This window comes from Coloeus monedula (assembly GCF_965178545.1).
Source record: "Coloeus monedula genome assembly, chromosome: 11".
Lineage (NCBI taxonomy): Eukaryota > Metazoa > Chordata > Aves > Passeriformes > Corvidae > Coloeus > Coloeus monedula.
The window spans coordinates 3576982-3597856 of NC_138791.1; the positions used below are offsets into that span (position 1 = coordinate 3576982).

Genomic DNA, 20875 nt, shown 5'->3' on the forward strand with positions numbered 1-20875 from the left:
ACCATTAGCAGAGAGATTTTCCAATCCACATTTGCATGTAGGAGCATCCCTGTTGGAATTACCAGGGACAGGGCGACCCTGGCTGGTTTCCTGTGAGGAGGCTGTGCCCCAGAGAAGGAGGACAGGGACAGGACCTTGGGAGACTTCCTTGGTTTGGCTGTGTTTTTTCTGGTTGCCTCTAACCCAGCAAGCAGACGCTGTGCCAGGCACTTGGTTGGAAGGTGCTGCAAACATCTGGGCCGTAGGGAGCAGGCTCATCTGGTAGTGAAGGAATGAAGTCCTGTTTATGGGGTGAGAACATTGCAGTGGGAAAGGAAGTAAGTAAGTAGAGCCAGGGCCCTGCCAACTCATCCAGTTGTGTTACCAGGCTGCAATCAGATGTCTCAGCTGCTCCTTTCCCAGCACAGGACTCTCATCCAGGCATCAAGTCCTCTTGCTGTGAACTCCTGGCATCAAACAGAGCCATTAAGCACAAGGAAAGGGAACATTGCCCAGGCCAGGCTGTGGTGAGACAGTTGATCCATCTTTCGCTGTAGTCCCTGGATGGAGCAGGCTGTGCTTTTGAGAGAGCAGAGGTGCATTTCCTTGCTGGGTCAGGCAGGACAGGCTGGTGCTGCTCATGGTGAGCCAAAGCTTCAGTGCCTCCTCCCAGCCCTTGGGTCTGAGAGCTGTTGGGCAGCACTGGGGAGTCTCAGGGGCTGGCAGGGCCGAGGGCAGGGATGTCCCTTTGCTCCCTCTGCCAGCCTTAATGACTGAGCGGGGAGGAGAGGGAAGGCAGGATCTGCCAGGCTGAGCCAGGAGCTGGGCTGAATCCATGCCGCAGACCCTGGCTGCCTTCAGGCAATATCATCCTCCCGTTTGTCTGCTTGCTAAATAATTGAGCAGATTTTCTATTAAGCCTCTATCAGAGTGAGCTAATGGAGTGGCGTTGGCCAGAGCTGGTGTCAGGATCCTGGCGAGAGCGAGTGGCAGGGGAAGGGGTGAGGCCCAGAGGTGAGGCTGTGGTCGCCTGTGTGTGCAGGCATGCTGTAATCAGGACGGGCTTTGTGGGAAGTGAGTGGCCATCCCAGAGTGGAGATGAGCTGTGTTCTGTCAGGGCAGGGCCACTGCTCTGCTCCTTGGGCTTCCCCCGTACTCCCTCCATCCCTTCAGAGGCAGGGAGGTGATGCTGTTGGGGTGAGGAGAGGGCTGGGGCACATGCAAGGAGCCAGTGAACCAATCTGTACAGGACAAGTCCTAAAGAGCCTTCAAGGTGCTTCTCCCAAGGACTTCTGCATGAAGGACAGAGAGGACAGAAGGAAAAGCACTGTGCTCACCGGGAACATGGTGGTACCAGCCATCAGAGCACAGAACAGGGATCCTGGACCAGAAACAACCATGCTGAGCCAGTGGGATGCTGAACAGGAGCCAGTGGGACCTGCCAGAAGCAGCACTGAGCTGGTGTGATGTTGGGATATTTCTGTCTGGATGGGAGCAGAGAGATGGGCTGGGAGGAGACAAAGAGGTGCCCAGGGCAGAAGTAACGTACTGGTGAGCAGAAGGGTGAGGAGGCACAAGACTGGGTGGAAGAGGAAGGCTAAGAAGACTGCTCAGTTGCTAAATGAACAAATGCTAAATCCTCAGGGTTTTGGGATCACCTCCGCTTGAAAGATCAGAAGATCCCAGCCTGCAGGTTCCTAAACAGCCTGGCCACCCACCTGTGTGCTCGAGTGCTGCTGGGACCCTGGGGGCTTGGCTGCTCCTGTGGACATGGTAGTTTTCTGCATAGTTCCAATAAAACTTTGTAATTACTGATCCCTTAAACACTAATGCTCTCTCAACAGTGTTGGTGAGCAGGCTGTGGTGGAAGGAGGGGCAGGAGTAGACATTTCATGGACTAGTGTAAAGGAGACCTTGGTACCTCACTCTAAAGACTCAGAAAATGGGTGGTAGTCCAGTTTTGCAGTGTGTAACATCGGGGTGAGTGTGAGCCAGAGCATGGAAGAATTATTAGCTCTGGCCTAGGTTTTGTGGTTGAAAAAGGACTGTGGTCAGTGTTTTTACAAGCTGCCAGCTGCAAGTGCTGCATCCTGAGTGATGGGACTGCCAGGGCTGGGCTCTCGCAGCCCCTCTGGGCTGTCAGGCACATGCTGGGAGGCTGGAGCAGGCCTTGTGCTGGTCAGCACCAGGCTTTGCTGATTTGAGCTTTCTGGAAAACTGTGAGCATCATAAGGAAAGGATCCAGGCCCCCACCGTGTTCATCATGTGTTCATCCTTGGTGACAGGAGGACAGGATGGGACTGAGATTCACTGCACCCTCGTTGTCCTAGCTGAGGTGTGAGGTGCCAGGGGAGACAGGAGTCAGTGTTGGACACTGGTCCCCAAAGCTGGTCCTTACCCCAAAGCTGGTCCTTATCCCTGCACGTGCTGGCACAGGTCCCTGTGTGCCAGGGCCACCAAGCTTTGTGCTGACCCATTACTTTACCCTGCAGAGTCAAGGAGCAGGAGGGAGGTGTGGCAGGGAGCCAGGGGTGTAATGGTAGAGATGGCTGCCAAGAGAGGACAGTGTATTCCTTGGGGAACATCCATTAGGTTTCCCAACTCCTGCCTGTCAGAGAGGCTTTGCTCCTGTCTGTTCTTCCTCGCTGAGATGTTCTGCCTTTCAGGCTGCCTAATGAACTGCTTCGACAGTCCAAACTGCCTTCCAGTGCTCATTTGGATCAGCAATGTGGTGTGGGATCCTTTCTGAGCATCAGGAATGTGTGAAAAGCAGCAGCAAGACTTTCCTGGGTAAAGGCAGTGGGATCCCTTGAGGGCAGCACGGATACAAACCTGAGAGAGCAAGCCTCAGCTTTCCTGCAGGGATAGGAGAATTGCAGCCAGCCTAGAAGAACTCTCCTGGGCTTTTTCAGGCTGGGGTGGCCCTGAAAAAGCCCCTGGGAGCTTTTCTGACACTCCCTGAGCTTTCCCCAAGCTTCAGTCATTATCCTCAGCGGAGGATGCCAGTTTGCAGGAGCACTAATGCCTGGGAAGCTGGTGTTGGCAGTGGAGAAGGGGAAGATGTTCAAGGAGACAGACAAGGATGGTAAGGCAATAATGGGTGGGTAACACCCACTCCTGGTGCTGGGGCCCAGAGCAGCACTTTGTCTTTCCTTCTGGAGGAAGATGTGGTGCTTAGATATGGCACATGCTCTGGCATGGGCTTTGCACTGTCTCAGCAGATCAGGTCACACTTGGATCACTGCCCTTGACTGGTTTGGGCCTGGGTGCAGTCAGCTGCATCTCTTGTCTTTCCCAGACATTCCCAGGTCAAATTCAAACCTTCCTTCCCATGTGGTCCCTGCCTGGGTGCAAGGCCAGGGGTGATGGCAGCACCTCAGCTCCACCCTCAAGGTGCCACTCACCTCTGTGTCTGACACCGACGCACCCCATCACCCCCTGGCAGCCCCCGGTGTGGCCAGCACGGCGTCCTGGGCCCATCAGGACACTGTGCTAACGTGAGGTGACAGGGCCAGCGGTGGCGAGTGTGGGGAGCGAGGGCACAGGCCAGCGGGGCCTGTCACTGCGCATCCGTCACCTCCGCCAGCCGCGGGCCACGGATCGCACGGAGCTGTGCAAGGTCACTGTAAGGAGCGGCACTGGGAGGCCGGGCTGGCTCAGGAGAGCTGCTCTCCCAAACACTCTCCCCTCCTTGGATGGCGTGGGGGGATGGTTTTAGCAATTTATTTGGGCGTAAAGTCGAGTTTTTGCTGGGATAAAAGCGGCTTGTTTCCTGGCCAAAGAAGTCGAAGGATGTGTGTTAGTGTGGTCCCAATGCTGCAGGGTTTTTGCCCTCCCACCAGTCACAGGGCTGCCAGCAGCTCTTGGGACCAGGGTGCTCAGCCGTGGGAGGGGGCTGCAGGTCTCAGAAGGATCCTGGTCCCAGTGGTGGCTGAGCTGTGCTCCTGCCCACAGGGTAGCCCCAGCCTCTCCTGTGCTGTATGTGATGGCCACATGCTCCTGCTCCAGCTGTGGATGGGATGCTGGTGACTGGCAGATGGGTAGGATACCTTTATCCATCTGTGGGATCAGACAGGTATTTTGGAGGGGGCAGAACCACTCCCTGTTTCAGTAAGAGGCAAGGGTGGATGCCAGGGAAGGCAGTGCAGGTGACACGAGTGGGGGGGCTCCATCTGCAGGGAGCACCAGGACTAAGCCAAAAGCAGGGCCAATCCCATCCCTAGCAGTGCCTTTCCCCTGCATCTAAACCCTGCTTGTTCCTTTCGGGGTCTGGACATGCCCTCATGTCAGTTGGTGCTGCTCCTTCCCCAGCTCCGAAGCATCATTTTGGGGTCCTGTCCTCCCAAGGACAAACCACTGGCCACCAGCACATTTAACCCCCTTGCCAAGGCCACCTGAAGGCCATTTGATGGGAACAGAGGCTGCCAATCCAGTGCAGATTGCCTGCCTCCATGTGCTGGGCCTGCAGGAATTCTGGGCTCCCTCAGATCTCAGCCTCCCACCACTGTGTCCGTGAGCTGCGGGGTGGCTGCACACTGCTGCAAGGGCAAGGAGACACTCAGCCCAGTGTGAGCTTAAAAAAATAGGCATTTTTATTCCAATGGAACTAGAGAATTACGACCCAGGAGAGGGGAGGATTACTCACATTTATCGATAGGCTGATTAGGTTACTGCCTAAATAGCTGTGCTTGAGCAGCGCGTGTCCGCCTCAAGGAGAAGCAGCGAAGGAGCGCGTGGTGCATCGGAGACCTCAGTGTCCTTGGTGGCACAGAGAGCTCTGAGCAATGCGGGCTGGGGCGCTGTGTCTCGTCACCTAATCCTGCTTTGACGATTTACAGCTTCTCGGGAAGCAAAAGCTTGTAAGGTTTGCTTGGCTGCGTGGCTGGTCAGGCGCTGAGCTCCATCCCTCCTGCGTGGCCACGTTTGGGGAGAGGGAGGCTGTGTATCCCCCACATGTGATGGGGTCACAGTCCCCTGCTCCCAGCCATGGCATACTGATGGGGACCGCCATGGACTGGGAGAGGATGGTGGCATCACCATTCCTGAGGGTCCTGGCATGAGCCAGGACAGTGTCCCACTTGTCACAGCTATCCCTTGACCTGGTCTGTGGCAGTGGTGTCAGGTTGGGCATCTCATGCCTGGGGATATGGCAGACCCCCAGCTCTGGTGTTACGTTAGGGAGGGTGGGTGCCCAAATGAAGGGGCGTTTCTCCAGCATGCTGGGTTCATCAGCGTTACCCTTGTGCTAACATGGCCATTGCCAGTGGATTATGCAGGGTGCTTTTGCTGGGCACCAATGTGCCCATGGCCCAGAACCCACCAGGAGCCCATGGCTGAAGCGGTTGCGGGTGATGTCAATCACTCCCGTGGGTCGTGGTCAAGCCAGGAATTCAGGATGCCCAATAATCCTGTTCTAGCAGTGATGGAGGAGACCAGCTCTTGGGAGGCCTCAGATCTGCTCCCAGCTCTCTCCCACTAAGACACAATGGGGGTGTCAGAAAAGACAGAGCTGATGGACTCTGAGTCTGACTTGAGCTGCAGGACCTTGAGGTGTTTGGGGTCAGGGAAGTCCTCGCCGAGGGCCAGGCGGATCTTGCCGTTCTGTGTCTCCGTGATGGGCTCGAGGAAGACAACATGTTTGTTGGCGCTGGCCTTGCGGTTTGGCCCATCGGTGGCAGGAGGAGTGGTGCTGAGGATGGAGGACTGGGCGCTGCACTCCTGCGGGGGGCTGAGCGGGGCCGGCTTCTTGCAGCAGCCCAGGCAGCGGCACGGCGTGAGGTACAAGTAGATGATCACCAGCAGCAGGCTCACAATGCAACCCAGCAGGGTTGTGAGGCCAGTGCTGAAGGTCTCCTCAGCTGGCTTGGGGTAGAGGACGGTCACGTTGAACTCACACATCCTGCTGAAGTTGTAGGGGCTGTTCATGGCCAAGCCTACGTAGACCCCCGAGAGCCAGGGCTTGGCTACGGCGATCCTCAGGCTGCCGTTGCGATAGACCTCCAGGGAGTGATTGCTGTTCCCAGGGTGTTTGATGGGCTCGTGGTTAGGGGTGATCCACATGTAGGTGGTGGTTGATTGCGGCAGGCTGGTGTTACAGGTGAGCAGGATGGGCTGGCCCACCATCACCTCCAAGTGCGAGAGGTCTGTGTCTTTGGTGCTCGCCGAGCAGTTCTCAAACATGTGGCTGTGTTTGAGAAACTTGATCAGGGACCGGGGCACATTGTCAGACACCTTGCAGGTGTGTTCCTCAAAGAAATCTTTCACAGAGCTGAAACCTTGCTGATTCCAGCGCTGGAGCATCAGGTAGAGTGGGCAGCTGCACCTGATGGGGTTGTTGTGCAGATACAAGCCATTGCCGATGTTTTCGGGCAGAGCTGCCAGCACCTCCACGGGGATGCTGCTCAGGCTGTTGGAGGAGAGGTCCAGCGTGCGCAGGTTGTAGATTCCCAGCCCCTGCACTGCATGGAAGGGGAAGGTGGTCAGGTTGTTCCAGCTCAGGTAGACTTTCCGCAGACCACTCAGCTTGGCAAAGGCGTTTTCATCCACCCGCGTGATGCGGTTGTTGTAGAGCAGCAGCTCCTCCAGGCTCACCAGCGCCTCGAAGTAGTGCGTCTCCACGGCGTGCAGGTAGTTGGAGGACATGTCCAGGTGCCGCAGGAAGGAGGCATTGTGGAAAGCCCGCGGAGAAAGGTTCCGAATCTGGTTGTGGCTGATGTGAAGGGCCTCGAGGTGCGGGAGGGCGGCCAGCCAGCGGTCGTGGAGTTGGGTGAGGGCGTTGTGGCTGAGGTCCAGCGTGGTGGTGGTGGGCGGCAGTGCCTGGGGCACCCGCAGCAGCATCTGCCGACTGCAGCTCAGTAGGTCGGAGGTGCAGATGCAGGCGGCAGGGCAGCGGTGGGGCTGTGGGGAGGCTCGGGGAGCGCGCAGCTGGAGCAGCAGCAGGAACAGCTTTGCCACCCGCGGCCAGAGCGGGTCCACGGGCACCGGCGAGGACATTGTGGTGGGCAGAAGCCTCTGTACAGCCCGGCGGCACAGCCAGGCTCAATGAGACGCGAGAGAAAATCTGCCGCCGTCTCCCTTCTCGCCCCCAGTGCCGGCTTGGCTCTGCTAAGCATCCACAGACGCCCTTCTACACCCCGCGAAAGAGGATCCCGATTCCAGCCGTGGGGCTTGAAAAGACCTACGGGGCGGCATTGCCGTGCTCGGCTCTGCCGCGGCTCACCCGAGGCTGCCTCGTACCTGTGCTCCGGCCGGCCGGGGGCTGCCGGGGGTCGGGCGGGAGCCGGCGATCAGCATCAGGGGGCTGAGGCGCTCGGGCGCTCCGGGGCTGCGTGTCCGGCTGGGCGGGCGCCTCGCTGCCTCCTGGAGCTGCTCATCCCTAGAGTGCGAAGTTTCTCAGGGCTCAGCGCCGCCGGGGCACATCCGCACGCTGCAGCCTCCGGGAGCCCCGTCCGGCTCCCTCCCGGGCAGCATCTCCGGGAGCCGGGCGCGCTCCGGGAGCGCGGTCCCGCTCCTGCCCCTATTTACGCGCGGGCGGTGCGCGGCGAGGGGGCCGGGCGGGATCCCATTGGCCCCGGCGCGGGGAGTGGTGGCCGCGGCGGTGGCCCTGGCCCGGTCCCTGGCCCCGTCCCTCGCCGTGGCCCTCCCTGCGAGTGGGCAGAGCGATGCGCAGCCAGCACCGACCCCGCGCGGTCGCTTGTCCCCAGGGGAGCTCAGGACCACTTCGGCCGTAGCGGTGTGCAGCCGCCGGAGAGCCGCGACCGGCTGCAGTCCGTGCAGCGGCTGCTCCGCCACTGCCCAGCCTCTGGCAGAATGCTGGAACAAACCCGTCACCTCCGGGAGCCCCTCGTGTCCCATCCTGCACCCGGGCTGGGAGTGGGGATGGCGGTCACCCCCCGGTGCTGCTTCTCTCCCAGCCGTGGTTCTTCCCTCTGCCCTCGTCCTCGGCACCCCCACGAGCTGGGGACCCCCCGGCACCTCCGGCCTTGGGGTGAGCAGGGGGCCTGAGCTCGGCAGGGTCCCCACGGCAGAGGGGGTGCCGCGGGCTGCTGGGGGGAAGGAGTGGCCATAGGGTGAAGGACACGCAGGAATGTCATTATCCAGAGCTCGGGCGGTTAGTGGGAAGAGGAGAGCTGGGGAATTGGTTTCCATTAAGGCAGCAAAAAGCTAATTTGGCGGCTGCGGCTGCTGCGAGTCAAGGGCCTGTTAACCCCCTGTGCCCCGGCTCAGCCTGTGCTGAATGGCTGCTCCCTCCTCCTGCCGCTGGGGCAGTTCTGCTTGCCCCTGGGGCGGCCACGGAGCCAGCTCTGCTCCTTGCCAAGGGCTGTTACCAGGCTGCGGCACTGGTGCCCGATGGAGACTCTCATTAAGGCGACCTTCATCTGTCCTGGCTGTCCCCACTGAAGCCAGGGAGAGCCACGACTTCTCCCTCCTGCCTTGTGGGGGGACCTGCTTTCCCTGAGGGCACGCTGAGCTGTCCCCTTGGTGCAGGCGGGTCCCAGTCCCTGGCGTGAGGCTCTGCGGAGGATCTCACCTGAAGTGCTGTGACTGAGGGCAACACTGGCTGCTTCAGCCGCCCTGCAGCAACCCAGGCTCAGGCACTGGCCCGAGGGCTGCAGCCTCAGCAAGTGCTGAAGCACCACATCGATCCCAGAGCCTCTGAGTCAGGGTGGCAGAGGAGGAGGAGAAGGATGGCTGCTGCTCTTTGGCTGTATTTGAGCACATTCCCCTGGGCTGAGGGGACACAAGCTGGGGATACTGGTGTGCGATACTGGGTTGTCTGTGGTCTGAGGTTTGTGTCCCTTGGCAGGACCGAGCGCGCGACCGCGGTGCTGCTGGCGGATCCCTGCTTCCAGCTGCGCTCCATCCAGTACCTGCTGGGCCACGCCGAGCCCTCGGCCCTGGCAGCGGCCGCCCCAGCCACGGACAAGCGCCACTTCTCCCTGCACACCTGTAAGTGTTGGCCCTGCGCTGGGAGCTGGGCTGTGCTCACCACCCACCACAGCTGGGGAGGGAGGAATGGGGCTGCTGGTGTCTGTGTCCCCTGCAACATGTCCCAGCCCTTTTAGTCCTGGGGACAGGTGTCTGTGCTCTCCTCCACCACCCCAGCAGTAGCACTTTGGATGGGAATGTATCCAGTGCCAGCCAGTAATTCTGCCCTTCTCAGTGCCCAGTGCTCCCTGTCCTGGCTGGTCCCTAAGGGCAGCCGCAGCCCCCCGTGCATCACTCAGCAGCCTCAGGGCAGCCTGAGGGTCCCACCCACCCCACACACGCCCAGTTTGCCCCCCCAGACACAGAGTATATCAGTGCTGAGGAGCTGGCAAAGGTGGAAAAGATGCTGAACCATCTGAGTGAGGAGTCCAAGCAGGCGGCTGCTACCACACTGGTGAGTTCTCCCCCTGCCCCAGCCCTATCCCAGTCCTCAACAGCAGGCCTGGGACACGGGGCTTTGGCTACCACTAACTGCCTGGTAACCCCTACAGCCCACCAGTGAGGAAGACCTGTGCCCCATCTGCTACGCACACCCCATCTCGGCCATCTTCAGGCCCTGCTCCCACAAGTCATGCAAGTGAGTAGCTCCCATGCCATGTCTGACCTCCACCAGGATGACTTCCAGCCCCTGGCCCTGCCCTGTGCCATGTGGATGGGGGCTGATGCTCTTTCCTCCTCTGTCCCAGAGCCTGCATCAACCAGCACCTGATGAACAACAAGGACTGCTTCTTCTGTAAGGCCACCATCACGGGGGTGGATGACTTCACCAAGCCAGCCAGCTCCTAGGGCCCAGCCCCACACCACAGGCTCCCCCAGCTGAGCAGGGCAGCCCCCCCACCCCACGCTGGCTTCTCCCCAATCGCTTGCCCTGCTCAAGGCTGTGGGACCCTCACCCAGAGGGTCAGGACCCAGCACGGGGCAGCAGCGTGGGGTGGGAGGGCTGCAGGGTGGGAGAGGCCGGTGCCCAGCAGCCTCTCTGCCCCGAGGTCCGTTCTCAGGGAGGGGAGCCTGAGGCCTCAGCTCTGCGGCAGCACTGGGAACACACAGCAGTCCCGGGGCCAGGGCAGGGGGGCTGGGCTGGGCGTTCGGGCTGTTAACTTGCCCCTGGCTGGGGGCTGACTTCATGAAAAGCAGCATTAAATTATTCTTCCTTATGTGGTTCCCTGAAAGAGGGGAAGGGGAAGCCAGGCCAGCCCTGGTGAGTGACCCGGTGTTGGGGCCGCACTCAGGTGATGCTTAACAGTAAATGGAAATATAAATATTTAATCCAAGGATAGCTGGGAGCGCAGGGCCTGCTGGGGCTGCTACATGATGATGCGTGGCTCTGGCACAGACTCGGCGATGGATTTGTGTGGCAGCACATTGGCCCCGTTGAGGTAGAGCTCGTCGTTGACGATGACATCCTCGCCCAGCACAGTCACGTTCTCCATGCGCACCTGCCCAGAAAGGCCTGGTCACATCCCTGGGCTCGGGGCCCAGTGCCAGGCTCCTGCTCCTGCCTGCAGGGACCACATCCCTGCAGCCACAGCCCGAGGAGGTGGGAGGGCAAGAGCTGAGTCCCGATCCCCTGCAGGGACACCCACGTCCTCACCCACTGCCCCACGGAGCAGCTCCAGCCCACGATGCAGGACTCCAGCCAGGAATGGGACCGGATGCGGGCCCCTTCCAGCACAGTGCAGCGTTTGATGCGCACCCCATCCTCCACCACCACACCTGCCCCGATTGTCACATTGGGGCCGATGACACAGTTTGCCCCAATCTTGGCACTGGGGTCCTGGAAGGAAGAGGGGCCATAACAGGGTCAGGAGGGCAGACAGCTCTTGACATAGCCCATGCCACTTGGCCAGCCAGGGAAGAGGGCACAGCTTGAGGATGGCAGCAAGGACAGCAGTGGGACAATGCAGAGAGCTCATGATGTGCCCAGGGCTGGTGTCCTGGGGGCTGGCACTTACCACCAGCACATTCCCTACAACACCAGGCCCCGAGTGCAGCTTCTCGGGGTGCTGAGCCCGTAGCGCCTGCAGGTACATGCACATGCCCGTAAGGAAGTCCTTTGGCTGCCCAATGTCCATCCAAAAGCCTGTGGGGACAGAGCCACGTTGACAGCCCCCAGCGTGAGGGTGGCAGTGCAGGCAAGACCCCTGATGCTGCCTGCACTGGACACAGGGCCTTACCCTGCAGCTCCATGGCGTAGAGCTGCCCATCCTGTGCCATGGCTGGGAAGATCTCCTTCTCGATGGAGGTGGGGCGCAGCTGCGAGGACGGGGTGCAGGGCTGAGCAGGGGCCACAGACCCCCAGCCTGGCCCAGCCTGGCCCAGCGTGGCATCCTGGCTCGTACCTGGATGCGTTGCAGGATGCCAGGGCTAAATATGTAGAGCCCAGCATTGATCTTATTGGACACAAAGACGCGCGGCTTCTCCACGAAGCGGCAGATGCGGCCGGTGTCGGCCTCACACACCACCACGCCGTACTTGGCCGGCTCTTCCACGCGGGTCACCACCAGCGAGCCCTCGCCGCCGTGCTGCCGGTGGAAACGGGCCAGCGCCGCGAAGGGGAACTCGCAGATCACGTCGCTGTTGAGGACAAAGAAGGGCTCCCCGTCCTCGGCCAGCAGGTCCCGCGCCAGCGCCAGCGGCCCCGCTGCGCGCCCGTGAGTGACGCCGCAGGGACGTGGTGAGCCCAGGTCCTGCTGGCCTCACCTCTGCCCGTCCCAGAGCCCCTCCCAAGTCCCCAGGCCCTCTGGATCCTCACCCGGCCCGCTGTCCCTGGTCCTGCCCATGTCCATCCTGGCATATCCCTCCCGATGCCCCTGCTCCTCCCGGCCGTACCTATCCATAGTCATGGTGTCCCACTCCCGGTGTTCCCCACCCCTACCCATCTATACCCACCCTAATGCCCACGGTGCCCCCCTCCCAACGTCCCTAGCCCTGCCGTACCCATCCCGGTATCCCCCCAGCACCCACCCTGCTGTCCCCAGACTTCCTCCATCCCGCTTGCGCCCGCCCCTAGCCCCAAGCCCTTGCCCGAATCCTACCTGTGCCCAGCGGCTCCTTCTCGTGGGACATGGAGATGCGGATGCCGAGCTGCGGGCACAAGGTGAGCGGCGGGACAGGCCGGGTTGCGGGGAGAGGCGGGGGGAGGCGGAAGGGCCCTTACCCGTTGTTCTTGCTCCCGCATGGCGGCTTCCAGCGCGTCCGACATGTAGCTCACCGCCAGCACCACATGGCTGACGCCCGCCTGCGGGAGCGCGGGTCAGCCGGCGGCGGGGCGGCCCCCGTGCCCCCCGCGCCCCGCGCCCCCACCTGCCGGAGAGCCTCCAGCTGGTGGAGCAGCACCGCCTTGTTGCAGAACTCCACCAGCGGCTTCGGCCGGCTCAGGGTCAGCGGCCGCAGCCGCGTCCCGAAGCCGCCAACCAGGATCAGCGCCCGCATCCCGCGTCCCACGCCAGCGTCCGCACCGACACGTCAGCGCCGGGCGCACCGGGCGCGTCAGCGCCGCGCGGCACCGCCCCGCCCGCCCCGACACAGCGCCCGCCCCGGCCCCGCCTCCCGCCGGGTCCTACCGCCCGCCCGGGCCCCGCCTCCCGGCCCCGTAACACCGCCCGCCCGGGTCTCAGTGCCCGCCCCGCACACTCCTCCGCCCGCCCGGGTCCCATCGCCGTATGGCCAGGTCGTTGCTGCAGCCACAGCCACCGCACCCTGCCCGGAGTTGGAGCTCCCTCGGGACGCAGCAGCGACGAGGCGACCCCGATAAGAGAGCAGCGGCACGGCAGCACCGGGCGGGGACATTCACCCGAGCCTCCCACCCCCGTCCCCGGGCTCAGACGGTGGGAGAGGCAGGCACGGCACACCGCGGACAAAAACAGATCCTTTAATGTTTTTTGGTTCTCTGTGAAGCACAAACAGGGTGGTTATTCATGTAAAAACAAACGGGGCCAAGGCTATGTACAAGCTGTGGAGTGCCACCGTGGTGGTCCGAAGGGGAGCAGGAGAAAGGCAGCTCCCACTGAGCACCGGCAGCGTGGCCCGTCCGTCACGGCCCAGTGAGGTGGGGAAGGGCAGGAATGAGCGCGGGGGGACAGCAGGAGGCTCTCCAGGATCTGCGGCCTGGCCGAGCACAGCCCGCGGGGACAAGGACATGCAGAGGTGGGCAGTGATGGGCTACGCTGGGGCAGGACCAGGGAATAATACGGCTGTCGTGAGTACCTACAGCCCAGCACTCACCCAGCCTCCCTTGCTCCTGCAAACCTGCTCCCTGAAAATCCTGAGTCCTGGCAAGGTAGGGACCTGCAGGAGCAATGAAGTAACCCAGTGCAGAGCAGCGTGCCATGGATAAAGGTCCTTGTCCAGGGGGTGGCAGGGGAGCAGTGGCTTGGGCAAGCTTTGAGGAGCTGGGAGACAGGCAGAGAAAGCGGGCAGCTCTCCTGTCCCCTTCCACACCAGTGCCACGGACCTGTGCCTGCTGTGGCAGTGAGGCCGAGCAGCCGCGCGTTGCGAGCGGCCTCTGCGCACATGGAGTTGGCACACATGCGACATGCGAGTATTCCCCAAACAAACTTTCCTGAAGTAATTAAAAAAAACCCCAACCCCAACCCTGGCCTTGTGGGTACACAGGGTAATGGTAATGCCATGGAACAAAGTCAGTGAGAGCAGGAGAGAGCAGCCAGGGCCCCAGCACAAAAACAGGAGCTGAGGTGGAGCAGGGTACGGTCCGGTACCACCAGGCCACAGTATCAAACATTAATTCCTCATCAAAGGAGGCTGGAGGACATTTATTTTGGGAAAGACTGACTCCGTGAAGCAAAGCTGAACAGTCAGGCAGTGGTGCTGAACAGTCAAGACAGTGGCACTCACTGCTCAGCTAGGTCACCCCGCATCTGGCCCCTGCAGGCCCTCAGCGAGGAGACGCGGATCAGCCCTAAGCCTCAGCCTCCCCTTCCACCACCCCCAGACCTGATGGACGAGCAGGGCCTGGGGGCAGAGGGTCCCCGGGGGAAGAGGGCAGCTTTGTGCTAGAGGGACGTACTCTGTACTTTACAGGAGGGGAAGGGTTGAAATGGTCCAAAATGCCCCGCTGCACAGCTGGGGTCATGTTAACTGCTACAGATAGTATTGCTAGCCCACGAGCTGAGTGCTTGCAAGTCAGTGGTCCAGGGCAGAGTCACTCGTGCAGAGCCCTGTGCCTGCCCATGCCATGCCACCAGGGAGCAAGCAGACCCCAGGCTCGAGCGCAGCTCCAGGTGTGTGGCATTCCCTCCCAGCCACAGCTCTGCCAGGGGTTGCATTTGGTCATTTCATTTCCGTGTTTGGGGTGGCTACTCACAGTGCCCAAACAGCAGAAAAAGGCAGCATCAAAAGCAAAGCCCCATCGGCAAAACCCAGGGCAGAGCCAGCGACACCGAACACAGGGACCGGCATCTGACTTCTCACCAGTGGCCCCACAGACGCTGCCAACCGTTAGGCAAGCGCACTTTCCAAATAACTCAGGAGAAATTCAAAGGGGAGGCTCCTGAGGCAGGAGGCGCCTGAGGCAGGAGGCTCCTTGCACCAGAGCTCCAGCCTCGTGAAGAGCCCTCTCTCTCCCCTATGTCCAGGTCCTCCCTCCAGAACGCACATGTGATGAGCGAAGAACCAGAACACCTGACACCCAGCAGGCACCTACAGAGCCTCCTCCAGAAGGCAGAGCGAGCGTGGTCAGAACTGTCTGGTCAGCACGAGGAGTTCTTCCATCCTGCCTCACCTCAGCTCTTCTATCCAAGTACATTTTAAAAACAATGGAGCAATACAGTTGTTTAAAACCGAATTTGTCTGTGTTTTTCCTGTGGTAGTAGGTGGTCTTGTCTGCTCCTGCCACCAGGACAAGAATAAGAGGCCACAGCCCAGGGCTACTGGTTTTCCTCACGCATCTGTTCCATGATGTTGATGAGGCTTTCCAGCCCGAACACGTAGCCCATGTCAGGTCCGTCGTGCACAGTGGGGTCATCACGAAACCCTTTGAATGTGCTGTGTGCAAAGTCAATCATGCGCACGTCCACCTTGGGCTGGGCCGAGGAGCCGGGCTCTGAGCTGCCGCCGTCCTGGAGGCTCTCCGGGACAGAGCCATCCACCCGCTTCAGGCGCGCCTCCGGCCGCCGCTCCCCAAACATCCCCGCCCGGCTGTCCTTCCCGTCGTAGATGATGAGGAGGGAGCTGGAGTAGAAGCGGTAGGAGGCCTGTCTCTCCAAAACCGCCTTCAGGCTCCGCAGTTTGGCCAGGACAGGCTCAAAGAGGTCCTTGCGCAGCTCAATGCCGTTGTGGAGATACTGGTAGAGGGCATTGCGGAAGCCTTCGATGGAAAGGCCGCGCCCATAGTATTTATTCCTGCATAAGTAATGCCCTGTGTCCAGCTGATAGACCTGGAACACCAAAGGAAATGCACATCAAGTGGGAGCAACAGGCTAAGCCCTGAGCTGTCCTGCACTGAGAGGGCAGGGGGAACTCATCCTGTCCCCCTTATGATTGGAGCAGGAACAAGACGCAGCTCTGGCCATTCCCTGAATCCCAAAGCTCATGGGAGCAGCCCAGGGGCATACTCAGGATGCCTGAGCACCAGTCCTCTCCCAGGACACCCAAAAGGTGGCTCATCAGTCCCAGTGCCCCAAAAGACATGGCACAACTGACCCCAAGAGTTTAACAGCAAAGTCTTACAGCAACTCCAACAATCCCCTGGCAGTGGGACCTGCCAACATCTATTGCCTTTACGCGGCAAGTGATTAATGAGGAGCCCTCATTGCTTCAGAGTCCGTGGGCAGAGATCTGGGTTACAAGATCTGGTTCCTTTGGCAGGTGAGGAAATGAGCGATTATTGCACAGCAGCACCAGCAGCAAACCCTTGTGCACAGGGCCCAGGCACAGCAGAGCAACTTTTTAACAATCAGTGCAGTACAGAAGGAAATGTCGGACACCTCCATCCCCCGGGCACTGTCATTCTGGCTGAACACTAAGCCACAAAAATAATTTTATTAGAAATCCCCTAACTGTCAGTTAACAGAAGAGCTCTGGACAAACACACCACCTCAGGAAAAGAAGGTTCCTTTGTTTTAGGCTTAGAAATGAAGACAAAAATAGCATAAATGCTGGTGTACCTACCTGCAGTGGGAAGTTCAAATTCAGTGCTCAGCAGGAAACACTAACTGGGAGGCTTAATGGAGCTGTGAAAAGGAAAGAGCAGCATCTGCAGCCTGGGGGATCCCTACCTGCATCCCACACACACGCACACCCAAGGTGGCTGAAGTGCTCTGTTCACACTTCTTCATCTGCCGAGCAGCCTTCTCCTCAGAGGCATCATCTCCGTGCTGTCTGGTCCCCATCTTCAGATCAAGCACGCAGGGAAACTTGAAGTGATGCACCACATTCTCCAGCAAGAGGAACTCTGGGATATGAGTCAAGGAGAGCTTACCCGCCAGAGACACCCCAGGGCCACCACAGACAGGGACTTGGGCCAGCAGGAGATAGGGCTGGGCAACAAACAAATAGGAACCAAAGAACAGATAAGACAAACAGCTTGGTGAGTTGAAGAAAAGGACAAAACCCAAACAGTGGACCCAGGCTTTGACAGCTGGTAGAAGGAAACAGCCTAGAAAGTGGAACAGCCAACAGCAGGAAGATCACGTGCATGTGTACTGGAAATTCAGAGGGGAAACTGAAAAGCTAAACACTGGTGTCAGGAAGGACAGAGTACAGTAGGAATTGCTGATCCATTAAGAGAAAGCTTAAAGTCTAATCAAATCAGCCATCTGACCATATGGATAAACAATACAATCTCCACAGACTGAAAACTCAAGGGTCAAGTAATGGCAGGGTTGGCCTGTCCAGAACAGCAGCACTGCCCAATACACAGGGGGGAACTGGGGAGGTGACAAAGCCAGGAAACAGAACAGTAACAGGAGCTCTCAGTCACCAGCACACAGTGGGCAACCCCCCCCCCACATCGGGGCACAGCACTGTGAACACACCCCAGGCAGTCTGTACAGCAACTTGATCCAAAAAAAGGGGAAAAAAAACCCCAAAAGTTTGCCCTAAGGAATCCCACAGGGCACAGATCAACATGTTAACACTGAAATGGGAACCAGAGCACAGCTGGATTAAACCTGCAAGAGAGAAACTGTGTTTGGTTTAGAAAGAGGAACTTCATAAAAATAAGGAAGTGTGCTTAAAAAGGAGAGGGCAGCCAAAGAGAATGACTTCTCTGCAAGTGATGCAAGCCATTTAAAAATAAAAGCTGGAGTCTCCAAGCACACACTTGAGAATTGGAGAAGGAAGCCCATGCAGTTAAAACGATGAAGAATACAGCTATTAAAAGTAAGTTTGTTTCTGTGTGAGGAAAACAGAATCCAGGTGAAACAAATTAACCCCACAAGCTGATAAGTCCAGCAAAAGCAGGAGGAAAGGCACAGAAAAAAAACCCCATCTTCAACCATATGAAGAAGTCAGTCACACTGCCTGGAGGTGGAACAACACGATCTTTAAGGTTGGTGCCTTCCAATCCAAACCATTCTGATTCATTAGTGTCACAGTATGGGAAGCAGGAAGGAACAGCAAAAAGGAACATGTAACTCAACTGTGGTTGTGTGAGAGACAGAAATGCCAAGGGAAATGCAGGCCTGGCTGCCTCAGGCACAAAACGGGTAAGGCCAGGGCAGCAGCAGCCTGACACACCCAGCTGTGCCTCCCAAAGGATACTGTACAGCTTCCGGTCCTTGGACTCCGACCGCATGCGGCTCAGCTGCTGCTTGTGGCAGCGCAGGCTCCAGGGGTTATAGCTGATCTTCTCGGAGCTCAGGCCGCTGTTCCCATCCAACATCTGAAACGGAACATCTGAGTGGATGTGCAAGTCCACCCTGGGACTCTTTGTTTCCTGGATGCTGCTGGTGTAAAGACAGAACAAACCAGCCTGTTAGAATGCAGGAGTTCTTCACATACTTACGACTGTCACATCCTCCCTTGGCACACAACCATCTCCTGTTCCTTCTCTTACTGCACACAACACAAATCTTCTTAAAAGCAAATCCTCACCAATACCCTGGGCTGTGGACCCATGCTCTAGGCTCTGGTTGATGTAGTATCTCTGCCAGGCTGTACTCTGCTAATAGATAGAGCAAGCACGAAAACTTGTTTCTGCAGGAGCTCTGGCTGTGGTGAGGCAGCAAAGACCCATATTCAAAATACCCTGGGAAGAATGCCCTGGATTAATAACCAGGTGGACTGAAGAGTGTTCAAATCTACTCTATATGCTTTGGTTCCACATCTGATATACTGCCAACGGTTATCTTGTTGTGTCAGAAGCATTTCATCTGGATGAGTTGGTCCTGAACCTGGCAAAATTCCTGACACAGTCTGCAGTGCCAAAATGCGCTGGGCTATCAAGTGCACAACAGCCTGGCCACCTTAAGGAATTGCAAAACACCCTCAACCAAAGGAATAAGGAAGAGAATTGGCAGTTCTTCATGTTGTCACTGGGCCCTCCAAGTTTTACCTTTCAGTGCTGTCACTGGCCAGGCCAGGCTTCTCCTCCTTGTGCTCGGTGCCACTGCTTGACCTGTGAAGGCTCCGGCGCGAGTGCTTGCGCCGTGGCTGGTCCCTCTCTGGCAGATCATCCTGTTCCAGAGCCTCGTTCTCCACATAGGGATAGGCCACCAGGTTAATGTAGCCATCACTGTCTCCCTCAAAACAGACAGACACCACACCTGCCAGGAAGAAGTAACACATCAGCTCTCCCGGGGAGGGAATACACAACCATTAGCAACCAAATGTTCAGCAGAAGAGATGAAAATGTAGCTCACAGAGCAGCAAAGCAAACCCAGAGCAATGAAAGAGGGGGAAGCTCTGCCACTGCAGGAAATAAGGACAAAAGTGCAGCTGGTAGGCTGAGGGTGTGATTGATTTCCTTCCTTCAGTCTTGCAGCAAATGTCGTCAAACTGGAGAGAGTCAAGTGCAGTCTGCCAAGATGCTGAGGGGAGCGAAGCATGTGAAATAATACCTGGTTTGTTTGGGTAAGTACCTATGTCCCGCTGAAGCATTCCTGCTGTTGACAGGAACATCACTGGCCAAGCAGGACTGTGCTTTCTCTGCTATAGCAGCTTTCCAGCATCAGAGCAATGAAGTACAGAGCCCTAAGGCTGAGGTGACACCTACCACTCTTACCATAAGTCAGCCAGTCTCACAAAAAAAGGACCTGCAAGGGCCCAGGGCCCCCTAGCAATAAAAACAGGGGCCCCTAGAAGCATAACTACCTCTGCCAAGTGCAGGCAAGCAGGACCATGTGTCCTGTCCAGTTTTACCTTTAGAAGACTCCTGGAAAGCACCACAGTCCAAGGGAAGTTACAGATCTTTCACAGCACAGACTCAGAATATATCTGGCCAGCCACACAGCAGGACCGCTGACACTTCCAGTTAGGGCTGACATCTTCATTTCTGGGACTGCCCCAGCCCTGAAAATGAGGCCATCAGCCCATCTCCTGATGTGCAATGACAAAATGTTTCATTAGCTTGTCACTAGTATTGACTAGCTGCCAGGAGTATCAAATGACAGATGCACTGAATCAAATGATTCATCACAAACGTGAGAAAACCTTGTCCTGCTCAGCTGATGCAGGCCATCCTGTTCCTGTCCTCCCTTTCTCCTTATCTACACAGGACAATGCTAACAAGGTTCAGGGGGCTCAAACACAACTCCAGAGCAGCTCAGGACTCCAGAATGTCACTACATAAATGCCACTCCAAGTGCTGCCTGAATGTGCTCTTCAAGATATCTCTGTGAAGTCTTACAGTAATATCTGAGTGCTCAGATAGAAAGTATCCTCTCCCCCAGATCAGTAGGAAAAATTTCTGGTACTATTGTGAAACTGCACAGCATGAAATCTCACACTGGGATGGACATGCACATCCCCCTGCCATTAGGGTACCAGGAAGTATCTGACCTCAAGAAGACAACAGTCCATCTGGACTATCAGCTTCATCGGTTTTAAAAACACCCCCCCAGAAAACACTCACATCATATGGATTCTAGGAACTACACAGGCTTCAGTGGTGTTTTTGATGGGATACTAGAGCACTTTGTGGCCCCAGAGTGGCTGGAGGGTGAGAGAAGACCCATCTGTTTCAGACTGCACCCCTCACTCATGACCTGTGTGTAGACACTGCTTTGAGACAGTCAGGCTGCAGCCAGATGCAAAGGCAAGACCCTGAACAGATGGTGGTCCCAGCTGTCCATAAGGCACCACCTTCCCAGTGCCACATGGAGACAAAGCAGCAGAGGGAACAGGAACACTGAGCCCCCCAGAAGGCTACCTGACCACATCACCATCCTGAACACAAATGCACAAGGCCAGAAGCCTATCGAGCTTCTGAAAGACACAGCTGAGCTGCCAATCTCCTACGACACAGGCACTGGAAAATTCCGCTCCTTCAAAGCAGCTGGGGACAAGGCTGCACCTCACCACTGGGAAAGCTGTACTTCCTGCTTCAGCAGCTTGCTGCTATGGGTCCATAAAGAGATTGGATGAGGAAGCAATAAATTATGGAACTGGAACGTGCAAATGCTCAGTCTATGATCTGGCCTCATTAGCTCAAGGTCAAGGCTGCAACTGACAATAACTTGGTAATAAAACTGCTTCTGTTATGCATCCATAATCTTAAACTATGGACTACAACTGTCACACTGCATGCTCTCTGTCTAGAAAGAGGAGCACATTCAACTCTGTGCCTACAAAAAAAACCCTTCCTCCTTTCCAAGTGCTGCTATCAAATTGCCAGCCTGCAAAAGAGTAAAGTAGAAAAGTAAAGTAACACCAAAAGACAGCTGCAGGAAAATGGAAGGGCAGGTTCTTGAAAGCTGTAACTGCATTCTGGAATGCCCAGAGGCCTCAC

The 20875-nt window shown here is 57.8% G+C and overlaps 4 protein-coding genes across 10 annotated transcripts in view; 1 reads left to right on the forward strand and 3 right to left on the reverse strand.

Moving 5' to 3' along the window:
• Window positions 1-10121, forward strand: part of RNF123 (ring finger protein 123) — a 48012-nt gene extending 37891 nt beyond the window's left edge. For all 3 annotated transcript variants that reach the window (XM_082288936.1, XM_082288938.1, XM_082288937.1), the window contains 4 exons: window positions 8786-8928; window positions 9267-9361; window positions 9459-9544; window positions 9654-10121. In XM_082288936.1, the coding sequence (XP_082145062.1) occupies window positions 8786-8928; window positions 9267-9361; window positions 9459-9544; window positions 9654-9753 (424 nt within the window). In that variant the 3' untranslated portion in view covers window positions 9754-10121. The remainder of the gene's footprint in view (window positions 1-8785; window positions 8929-9266; window positions 9362-9458; window positions 9545-9653) is intronic.
• Window positions 5455-7057, reverse strand: AMIGO3 (adhesion molecule with Ig like domain 3; the record flags this gene model as incomplete). Its single annotated transcript, XM_082288707.1, has 1 exon — window positions 5455-7057. The coding sequence occupies exon 1, from the start codon at window positions 6970-6972 to the stop codon at window positions 5455-5457; it is 1518 nt and encodes a 505-aa protein (XP_082144833.1). The 5' UTR covers window positions 6973-7057.
• A 30-nt stretch (window positions 10122-10151) lies between the features above and the next one.
• Window positions 10152-12473, reverse strand: GMPPB (GDP-mannose pyrophosphorylase B). 2 transcript variants are annotated; one of them, XM_082288940.1, is made up of 8 exons: window positions 12271-12473; window positions 12125-12205; window positions 12003-12051; window positions 11307-11608; window positions 11142-11220; window positions 10920-11047; window positions 10559-10741; window positions 10215-10403 (listed from the first exon to the last, which is right to left on the reverse strand). In XM_082288940.1, exons 1-8 carry the CDS (start codon window positions 12397-12399, stop codon window positions 10272-10274), a joined length of 1083 nt encoding a protein of 360 aa, XP_082145066.1. In that variant the 5' UTR covers window positions 12400-12473; the 3' UTR covers window positions 10215-10271. The 2 variants fall into 2 exon arrangements, with proteins under 2 accessions (XP_082145065.1, XP_082145066.1); XM_082288939.1 differs by having other exon boundaries at window positions 10152-10403; window positions 10559-11047.
• Window positions 12474-12822: 349 nt separating this feature from the next.
• Window positions 12823-20875, reverse strand: part of IP6K1 (inositol hexakisphosphate kinase 1) — a 37164-nt gene continuing 29111 nt past the window's right edge. For 2 of the 4 annotated variants that reach the window (XM_082288602.1, XM_082288603.1), the window contains 4 exons: window positions 18482-18692; window positions 17689-17873; window positions 16203-16378; window positions 12823-15362 (listed from right to left, as the gene is read on the reverse strand). In XM_082288602.1, the coding sequence (XP_082144728.1) occupies window positions 14853-15362; window positions 16203-16378; window positions 17689-17873; window positions 18482-18692 (1082 nt within the window). In that variant the 3' untranslated portion in view covers window positions 12823-14852. Of the gene's footprint in view, window positions 15363-16202; window positions 16379-17688; window positions 17874-18481; window positions 18693-19287; window positions 20851-20875 lie in introns of those variants that run through there. The other 2 variants (XM_082288605.1, XM_082288604.1) reach the window with 2 other exon arrangements.